Source organism: Hyalella azteca, unplaced genomic scaffold, assembly GCF_000764305.2.
Source record: "Hyalella azteca isolate HAZT.00-mixed unplaced genomic scaffold, Hazt_2.0.2 contig8774, whole genome shotgun sequence".
Classification (NCBI taxonomy): Eukaryota; Metazoa; Arthropoda; class Malacostraca; order Amphipoda; family Hyalellidae; genus Hyalella; species Hyalella azteca.
Genome location: NW_025938859.1, coordinates 880394 through 891282, shown reverse-complemented (window position 1 = coordinate 891282; position 10889 = coordinate 880394). Strand labels below are relative to the sequence as shown.

Here is a 10889-nt window from a genome sequence, read left to right as displayed (position 1 = left end):
ATTACTGATTATTGTTTTTACACAAAAGAAAATGCGAATAAGAATTCGAAATGCTTGGGCATTTATAGAGTATTTTCGCAGGAGAATCGGAATGGATGGCATCATGTTTATTTATCGATATTAGTTGCCCTGAAAACTCGCATGCAACGCGGCATTCGCTCTGGTTGATCGAAGTTTTTGTTGTTGACTCAATTAAGCTTGCTGTTGGGAAGTGGCAACATTTTGAGAACTTTAAATCGGCAGGGTTGTGAAATGTCTCAATTTAGTTTGCATTATGGTTTAAATCGAGTTGTGTAAAGAGATTATTTAACGGGATGAGGATGATGTATGAATGTACATGAACTGTGAGCTATTCGCTGTGAAGTCCTCGATAGTTCTTAGTACAAGCCTCTAGCGAGTTTTGAAATAGAAACACCCGTGTCCTCTGCATTGTATTTGTGTATTGAATCTGTCATTTAATCCTTATCTCAAGAGCTTTCATTATGGCTCAATATATTTTCCTTCCGAGTCGCAAGTGCGCTACGCTGGAATACTGCGATTCAAACAAATTGTGTTGCGATGCGCGAAAATATTTGTCTCCAAGCTCTACCATCGGAAGCAGATTTTTTTTCAAAAATTTCGTTGAGAATAGTAAAGCCCGCGTTTTCATTCTAGTTCCACGATATATAAAAAAGTTAATTAACCAGGTGAATATGCGTAATATTTTGTATTGAAATATATTTTGACCAAATTCACTTCACATGCTGAATTCACTGGATATCTGATGGTCTTAATTGAATCATTGTACGTTTTTTATGTTATAATGTGATGATAGTTTTTACTTTTTGACGATAATAAGTGAATGAAGTTCCTTCCTGCACTATTGCCCAAGGCACCAATGTATGCGTTAACGGCGGTCGAGCTTTACTTAGCATAACGAACTTTTCGTGTCTGTGTGGCTGCAGCAAATATTCATCTTCGACCCATACGGCCCTAAATACTTGGTAACGTAATTTATGCTCTTATAGTTTTCAAATGTTTACCTCTTGGATCTCAAATTGTTAATCCGGATGAGATTTCTGGCTTGATTATTTTACGCTGCAGTCTGCGATTTCTTTTGTACATTTCTCGAGATTTATTAAACCATGAAAATATTGCCGATTAAATGAAATTGTTGCATTACATCGCATGTAAAATTGTAAAAATTCAAACACTTTTTATTTATACGACGTAACCATTTTGTGGTGCTTTTACTATGTTTATTGACATTTCTGTTTGATTGCCTAATTTTCTTTGATCAAGTTTTCTTGGCTATCTCTTGATGAAATTCGACTCAGTAGAATGCCTGCTTTGTCCTTATTCTATTCCGACGGCTTCCAGTCACCTTCTTATCTAGAATTGTTATTGCGCTGAACTGCTACAAAATTCATAGAACTCGTGACAATACTAAAGTTAGTAGTTCATGATTACCCTCTAGTTCTGTGTACATTACGCAACGTGTAGTCATTATCATCCACTAAACCCGTTTAACGATAATCCCCTAACAGTTCCTACATTACGCTCAAATCTTTTAATAATTTGTACTTCATTCAAGAACATTCGAAACATTACTGGATATACCAGCAGAGTCTCCGAGGGGTCATCGTCGTTCTTAGTTCATTCTATTGGTACTCGGTGCCGCTTTGTGTTTTCTGTTGTATTATTCATCCTAAATAAGTTTTGTTTCGTAGAATTGAGGTTTGTTTAACCGAATTCTCTTTCAAGAAATGTACTACAATTTTTTCTAGAGCACGAGTTTATCAGAGTCAATATGGCCCGCCATATCAATAGGCAGTTAACCGAGACGTCCGTTTCGTTTCGGTAGTTTGAGGTGAAATTGAAAATTCATGAACAATCGAGGTTACTTGTTACAATATTATTCAATTGGACCGCAAATCTTTTGAATGAAAATTTAATGCTCCTATAACATTTTTTTTTATTTTAAATGCTCATGACGCTTTTTATTGCAGTTCTACTGACGATATTTTATTCGAGTATCGTGTGCATAGTATAAAGAGTTAAGCAAAAGGAGTGGTAAGGTGCAGCTAGACTAGTAGAGTATGAGTTAACCAGGTGGTTTTATTATACTTGCCAAGTATAACCTTCCCTTGTATCCGATATTCGGTCTTGTGCAGTTGTAGGACTATACCCACAGCTTCTGCTTATTCAAGAATTTCATGTTGATTTCGAGTTTACGTACCGCCGATCAAACGCTTCTATGCCATTCTTGTTTGTTGCTGGTGTTTTGATTTATTAATTGAGATTTCGATATTGACTAACGGGAGATTCTTAAGTGGAACAAGAATACCAAAATTTGTCTTCAGGTTTAAAAATTTTCCTGTACTTTTTCCGAGATTCCTGCAGGTAATTGATGCAATCTACGTTTTTGCGATCAAAATCGTTGCTGTAATGCTCGAAAATTAGTGACAGGGATTTAAAGGGCATAAATGTTTAAAAAATATTTTATCTAATTATTCCTTTTAGGTACTAGTTCATCTCGTGTGCATTTCACTTGTTGACGTCTCAGGCTTTTATGCCTGAATACCAAACTCTAACATGATTTGTTCCGTTGATGATAACAAATGATTTGTTCCGTTGCAATCCTTTTCTTGAATAATTTTTCGTCCTGGCTGCGTGAGGTTTGCCACATAATTGACTAACTCCCAGTTATTGGAAACTTCATTTTACTTTTGGTCTATCTGTATAATGAAAGTTTTGCTTTCATTTTGCGTCTAAATAAGTGAATAACGCTTAATTTGTTATTGCTGCTTGTTGATATTGTTGGCTTGCCATTGATCCCATAGCTTTAAGTTTAGTGACTATGACCATGTAAATTTGTACATTATAATAGAATCTTTATGCCTCACCACATGAACTCCCTCTCATAATATGTCAACTTTTTTTTATTGTTGAGTTTCTCACAGTCTATCATTATTTTAGAAGAATTATTTGCCTTCTTCAGTATGTAGATTGTGGGACCTGCTGCGCATCTGCCGACGTGTCATTGCTTTTCCTCCTTCTCTACACTCAGAGAAATGAGACGATGTTGTCCAAATAGCGATGCACTTCTTGTCCTTGTGTGGATCAAACTGATCCAGCTTTGCCCGGCAAAAGGGCGTATCAGTGCTACGGGGCAGAGCGTGGGTCACTATTCGGTCAATATAACCTTCATTTTTTTAAGTGTGTTGTGGTTCAGAGCGAAAGTTCTATTTTGAGCGCATTTCTGCGATCGTATTATTTGATATCCATGGGGGTTCATCACGAATATTTATTTGTTGTAGAATTACAGGCTTGTAAATCTGCGCTTGTTAGTAATTGCTATCCGTTGGATATGCAGGACTTAACTTTAGTTACTTACAATGGGACCTCGTCAGAGGAATCCAACCTTGTTATTGATTGTTGTTTCTGTTAACCCTGATGAGCTTTTCCCTAGTTTGTTGAATTTTGTTTTGATAGTCATTAATCTTTCGTAGTTCATGATAAATTTCAATTTTTCAATCACTTGCTTTGTTGAAAAAAAATTCATTGATGAAAATTTCCTCAAAGGTAATGAAAAGTGGCAACAAGAAAAACTTTGATCTTCTCTACTGCTAAAATTCCTTTAATTACTGCCGCCTGAATGTATTCTCGATTTGAGATAAATTTGGCCTACTATTTTCTATTTTGCGGTGTGAATTAATTATCGCTCCTGACATGCTTGAGTAAACGAATGCGTGTACATGCTGCGTGAATGTCGCGAGGAACGCGTCGCTTTGATAACTCCAGGAGTGTAGGTTCTTAGCCACCTTCCCTTTCGCCGTGTGCAAGCTTAGTTGGTAGCTTTTCTATTGTGAATAATGAGAGATATATATCGTGTATCTTCCAAAGTTTGGGACCCTTCCTCTAACCACTACATTAGTCATTTGTATAAACTTGAAATAAACTCGTGTACAGATCGTGAACTGAGAGTAAATTTCTCCCTTCGAACGCATAATAGTAGATATAATTTTGATATATAATAGATCCCCGTTATTCTATCATTAGAATCGTTGACAAATTGATAAAATTGCAACAAATGTGACACCGTTTTTTATGTTTTCTGAAGGAGTGGAAAGACATTCATAGTTAAGGAGTTTACTCCAAGATATTAAAGCATAAAGATGTTGGAGGAAAGTGCAGCACATTATGAATTTGATTGTGTACCATTAATTATGTTATTATTAGAAAAATGCTCGAGTTTATATGGTAGATGCAAGTAGATTCTAGGTTAGTAAAGGTTAACATTGGTAAAAACGTGGAACAGAAGACGTATAACTCAGCACAACCTTAGGTGATTTAATATTGATCTTTTATTCGAATGCTGAGAGCGATGAAGAGCAAAATTTATTGCCCGGGGTTCGATTCCCAAGGAAGATATCACGTACAAGTTATTGACGGGAGATAAGCATGAAATTGAGGGGAGTAACTTAATTTGTAGGGACGAAACATTAATAACTGAAGGTATCGATGCAAGTTTCAATGCCTGCTGAAACCTCGAGAATTCATATTGCCCAGTCCTAAACGGGGGAGAATTAGTGAAACTATCGTTGAGTGCAGCAACGCTGGGTTCGAGAAATGACATCCTGTCCTTGAATTTCAGGAGCATTGACATTATGTTCAGTTTGAAATCTTACATAATTTTAGTAATATCGGTCAAATCTTGAAAACTTATCAGCTACCTCATAATTTCTAGTTAATACATCATAAAACTCTGAATTTATACATCATTTATTACATACATGACATCATAATTCATTCATGAAGTACATCATTTCATCGAGAGAGACTTCGCAATGAAGCACATGCACGAAGCAATAATATTCTGGTGATTATGAGTCAAGATCACGCATATGGCAGCACAAGTTTATTTCTAATATTATTAAGTAAGGCTATTTTACAACATGGAACGAAATTTATATGTGCATGAACCCTCTGTAATGCTGGCTGTGACCCTTACTTGTATGGTGAAGCTAATGAAAGCTTAATTTAATTATGAACGCCATCGCAGAAGATGAATTAATTTGAAACTAAACATAATGACATCAAAAGTCTGTATGGCTTGAAAATTTCAATTTTCTGCTTTCTTTTCTTTCCTAAAAAATATTTAATAAAATTATCGTCACAGGAGACCCTAATCGAGCAAGTTCTCGGGGAACCGGCAAATTCTCAGTTGGGAACATTTGAGAAGCCGAAGCTGGTATCACTTATTTACAGCCACCTGCCACTAGCTTCAATATCAGCAGCATCTTCATCGGGCCTTTATGGTTATTTATTCAAAGAAAATCCGGTTTTCTGTATCAGATACATGGAAATCAGCAACTGCCATAATTTTTAGGTAGCGAAAACTTACCGGGAGCTCCAGTCCCGCACATTTATGAGTATAGGCGAGTGATCAGTTGACAAACCTGCTCTTTTACCCGCCATCTTGGCGTCTTCTTGCATTTGCAGCTTTTTCTGCATCATTTGCTGGGACCTCTCACGGAACGAAGGTGAATACAACAAAGAACCTCCTTCAGTCTTCATGTTGAAGGTAGACTGACGCCTCGAGCCGTCGAGGTTGTTCCTTGCTTTGATACCGTTAGTGGAATAAGTTCCCGAGTCATATCCACTGCTGTGTCTGCTGTTTCCAAACGTAGTTTTATTTAAGTTTGAAGTACTTGAGTTTAAATCGTTTCCAGATCCAGATGAGCCTCTCCTGAGCGTGTTCCCTCCTTCTCGGCCGAAAGTAAATACTTTAGGAGGATTTGGAGACAAAGGTGAAGGCGAGGAAGGATCTGGTCGCATCAGACGAGGTGGAGACGTTGTTCGCTTTTTGTTGTCTACGACATCCTCACCGTCTCCATGCATGAAATGGAATAATTCAGGAGCCGTGTTCAAAAGGCCCTCCATAAAACGAGATTTTCTTTCATCGGTTTGAGTGTTTACTTGAGACCGAGGGGCGAAAGGAGGTTCGGCCTCTTCCCGCTCGTAAGCCTCGCGCGACAAGAGGTTTTCAGTACTCATAGTTTCAGGTCGACGAGTTGAATTCGAACGAGCGATAGAAGCAATTAAGTTGGGGGAGCGAAGATTCGAAAGGTTAGTAACAGGCCGTACGTTCAAACTCTGACTTCTGAGGACATTTTTGTTCACAGATCCATTGTATAGTTCCCGAGATGGTTGGTGTTGATAATCTGCCGAAGTCACGTTAAGCAAGCTGCCTCCGTTGAAGTTTCGATTCACATTGTGCCCGTCGCCATGACCATAGACATAAGTCTTTGATGGTAGAGTATATGTGCTTTGATGAACTTTTCTCGGCAAAGTCGAGCTCATTCTGCTCTCATCTGCTGGCCTTCTTCGGGGCTCTAGGGTTTGTGTCCAAGAAGAGTTTCTGTCTGGCGATGTGTTTCGTTCCGAGTCATTCAGAAGGTCCATGCTGCGGTATTGTTTTGGCTGCTTGCTTTCCATCACGAAGACAGGAGTGATGGTTTTCGTTGTTTTGTAGCGACGTTCCAGAACGGGCGATCCCCTTTTTTCTTCTTTACTCGACTTCCGAGAAGCATACTTCTTCTCCTCATTCAGACGACGAGTGTACTTCTCGGGATGACGGCGACTTTCACTTGACTTGCGACCATTCGTATCGTATTCGTAGCGGTCAAATTCATACTGTTGGGTACCATAATTGTCTTGACGCTCACCATAGCCAGAATCGTATCGATCATTGGAATGATCGCGCACATTGGAAAGTCTAGAATCACTACGATGATTAAAGCTCTCATTCTTGCGGTTCATCTCAAAGTCAGAGTACTTGTTTTTTGGATGGGACTCACTGCGACTCCTGGATTGATTACTCTTGTTGTAATCATTATATTTATAATCGTTCTCAAACACCCTGCCGTTTGATGATGATCTATTCTGGTACGTAGAAAATTTGTTCGATTCCCTGTGACCGTCATCAAGTTTGTTTGAACTATCTCGGCTGTAGTTGACATTTGCATAAATCGAGTTGGGTCTCGGTTTATTTGAGGTTACCCTAATCTCGGGCTGCTGACCGAAGTAGTAGGAAGTTTGCGGACGCGGCCGACGCTTTGTACGGGGTGGCGGCACGGGGGTTTCAGTGCTAAGCGAGTCAGAGAAGCCATTGGTCGTAACTGGGTGCAAAAGTTTACTCGCCATCTTTGCCGAGAAATAGGTTGAGCCATTTTTACCGTTATCACGATAGCTCGTTTCCATAGCACTGAAGGGACGGTCATTTTCCTTTTCCCTATACTGTCGGGTCGTTTTCAGTTGGTCATCAGTGTTATCCAACGACTTCTTGCTCTTGCGACTCTTTGACTTTTCTTCCTTGTCGTTGTCGTTTTTGTGCATCCAACTGCTATCGAAAATTTTAGCGGCTCGATTAGCTTTCTTCTTAGACGAGCTCTGCAAAGTACTGAAAAGTCCAGCGAGCGGCCGGTTTTTAGTTTGTCTCGGAGGAGCAGCTGGTTCAGGCGATCGGGAACGATTGGCTTTCCACGTTTGGTCCTGGTTGTCGGTTCGAGCATCTCGCTCAACAGCCGAGGTGTGAAATGACTGGGATCTACCAACACGTTCTGTGTCTCTGTTGCATCTACTCTCTTCTGGTTTTCTTGCTGGCTTTGGTGGCGGTGCTTCATACCTATCATTAGATTCAAACGATTGGAAACGACTGCTAGACACAGCGGATTTGTGTCGGCTGTTGGACTCCCTTGGGTCATACTCACCATTAGACTGAGGCGAATCATATCGACCATTCGCAGTGGATGGTTGATAACGGCCGCTTGGCTCCATGGACTGATATCGATCGTTTGCATAAGTTGTATTGTAGGACTTTGGAGAAGTGGGCGACACTGGAGGAGTGAAAGCTGCAGAGCCAGAATTTTGTGAAAAGTTAAATGACTCTTGCCTGACTCGGCCTGCGTTGATATCGCGGCTGCTGTCAATTTCATCCAAGGTCCTTCCAGTGGACCGGAGTCGGGAACGAGCCTCGCTGATCTGATGCGGCATCGGCGGAGGAGGAGGTACAGAAAAGTTGCTAGTTTTCAGAGGCGAAGGAGCTTTTGGAGTTGAATCGTTCCGAACATTGTTCGGAGTTGAAGCCATTGGGCCCCATCGCCGCAACTGGCTTGGAGGAGGCGTGGGTGGGGGGGACGCTGGATGTGGCGACATCGTGATCAGGATGCGGTTGCCTCCTATTTCTTCTGCAGATTCGTGAGATCTGAAAAAAATGAATCAAAGTTGGCACGCTTTCAATGAATTTTAAATTTGATTTTTCAATTCAAATCTAAGGGCGCTAAAAAACTAACACATTGTCATGTACACGCTACATTAATTCTGTTTCGACTATTCTCACATTCACAACTTTCCACGAGTCATTTCATGTCAAGTGTACCAATTTTGACAGGTTACCAAACTAGTGGTTTTATTTTTTATTTTTTTCTGATCTTCGGCCAAGTTTGACCTTATTCCACGCAAAAATTATTAGCAACAAACTATTGAGACTAATATCTTTAGAAGCACCTCCTGAAGTCCTAAAAACACCTCTAATTTCAAATCAGTGGCTAGCATAAATATACTACAGCAGTGAACTGAAATTGAATATTTTGCGCGCCATCGGGGCCATTTTCACCAAATCTCCTTGGAGGGTCCTAATTAAAGAATATTTTCATATTTTGAGCTGAAATTTTGGCAAATTTTGTTTGAAATATGAAACAACCTTATTGCAAAATTTCGTTAAAATTGATGAGTGTCAGTAGGGACACATTGAATGACACTAATCAAAAATCCCAGAGTAAGAGCCCGTTGAACGAGTATTTATTGAATCTTACGTTTAGGATACATCATGATCTGGAATGAACATGTTTTTACCGTTCCTATTTACACTAGTTGACTTCTGTGAATCATCACTTCTTCTCTACGTACGCACAGAATTATTTTTAATTCTAGGTTATTGATAGTACGTTACCTGCCGGAGTCGCTGCCGAAGTGATGCTCTAACCAACGTGTCGTCTCGTCCTGACGCTGCTTCTCCTCCTTGACGTAGTCGAGGGGTTTCTTAGTGAGGGCGTCCTCACGAGGGGGCGGGCCGTGACGAAGGAGGCTTGCGCCGAGGGTTTCGAGATTGTCACCTTCACGGTCTTCTTGCACGTCTTCGCTCACGACGTGCATACCCTCGCCTAACTGTATGGCATGGAGGACATCTCAGTTAGTGCCAATAGCGACAGAGGTTTATTGAAGCTAATGGGGTCCCTCGTAACTAAATTAATTTAATAAAGGACAAATCAATAATTAATCTAATGGATAATCTGAAATTTAACAAAAAAACAGGTCAAATAATGCAATAACTTAAAACAAAGAGAGTTAAGTACACTGGACCACTTAAACATAAAAAGGCGATTTCGAATGTTGGGAATGGAATGTTTCATTAAACTTTGCAGAAATGATATACATATTACTTTAAAAAAAGTTTAAATCCAATAAGGATGACAAAGCTATAACTTATCTACGAGTATCAGGATAATAAAGCTACAAGAAAGTAAGCCATCAGTAAAAGGCTGATAATGCTACAGTATAAGAACCAATAGAGATATGGTCATGCCTTGACTCCCTGCGCGAGGGTGCCGCCTTTGGGCACGGCGTAGTACTCGAGGATGTCCTCGTCCTTGGTGTGGACGATGTGGTGCTGCGCCTTGTGGCCTTCCTCGTGCACGGAGCCGTCGCTGATGGAGGAGCTACTGTCGGGGGCAGAGCCGTGGTCGTACTGCTCCTGCTGTGTCGTGCGGTGCGTCTCCGTGATCACGTGTCCGTCCTAGCAAGAACATCGTCACGATTTACTCACGAGTTACGAGTCGTGATTGACTAGACACTTAATGAAAGATAACGGCATAACTCATAGCAAAAGAGCTTCCGTTTAATGAAGAAATTGCGATAATGACGACACGTGACTTAATTTAATGAAGTCCAGTAGTTGCTCAGTGAACGCAAGATTCTAAAAATACAGAGTTAACATAGAATATACAGCTGAACGAGTGAACGCAATTAAACATGATTATTCAGTTGTCAAGGGAGTGCAATAAAAAATTTAAAAACCGAGATGCTTCCTAACGCAAAAACATGTTTTGTTTAAGTTGAGTTTTGGACAAGTCCAATTTTTGAAGGAGTGTTGTAAAACCGATAATTTATAGCACCATGTGAATAGAAACAATCGTAAGTGAACATAATATAAAATCACGATAATAAAAATATCTAGAGACAGTTACCTTGACCCTGCTGGTCTCCCTGACGTCCTCGGTGTCGACTACCCCCCACTTTCTGCTGGTCTCGCTCACCAGACGAGGGTCTGACAGGGCGACCTCCTTACCCGCGGCCGCCTTCCGTTCACGCGCTGCTAGCGACAGCCGGCCGACGTTGCCCTTGTAGCGCTCAACCTCCTGCGCGGCATTCAGAAATTATTTAAACATCAGCGAATGAGTTATTTGAAATGCACAGCCTAAATCCTCTGATTTGTAATCATATGCTAGAATATATTTTGAAAAGAAGAATATTGTATGGCGAAATCCATAAACGAGAAATCATTACCAGAGACTATATTTGATCATTATCAATAAGTGGAACCAATTTGCATTACTTCGCATTTATTCGACTGATTCTAAATTTGATGGAAATGGCGTACTTAATACTTGGCTTAGGTTCAATTCACATGCAGGCAGCTTAATCTCAGCCACTCAAAAAAGATGTCGATATCGTTTTCTATTAAACAATGTATTTCCAGTTCAATAGCTAATCGGCTTGTCGTAATTTGGAAACATAAATTGACGGTCATCGTAGAGCTAAGAACAACCGAAGCGCTTTTAACAACT

At 40.2% G+C, this 10889-nt stretch overlaps 1 protein-coding gene across 2 annotated transcripts in view; it reads right to left on the bottom strand.

Moving 5' to 3' along the window:
* Nucleotides 1-4115: 4115 nt before the first annotated feature.
* LOC108676679 overlaps nt 4116-10889 on the bottom strand; it is a 66343-nt gene continuing 59569 nt past the window's right edge. For both annotated transcript variants that reach the window (XM_018164798.2, XM_047881746.1), the window contains 4 exons: nt 10290-10460; nt 9629-9838; nt 8996-9210; nt 4116-8248 (listed from right to left, as the gene is read on the bottom strand). In XM_018164798.2, coding sequence (XP_018020287.1) covers nt 5383-8248; nt 8996-9210; nt 9629-9838; nt 10290-10460 — 3462 coding nt within the window. In that variant the 3' untranslated portion in view covers nt 4116-5382. The remainder of the gene's footprint in view (nt 8249-8995; nt 9211-9628; nt 9839-10289; nt 10461-10889) is intronic.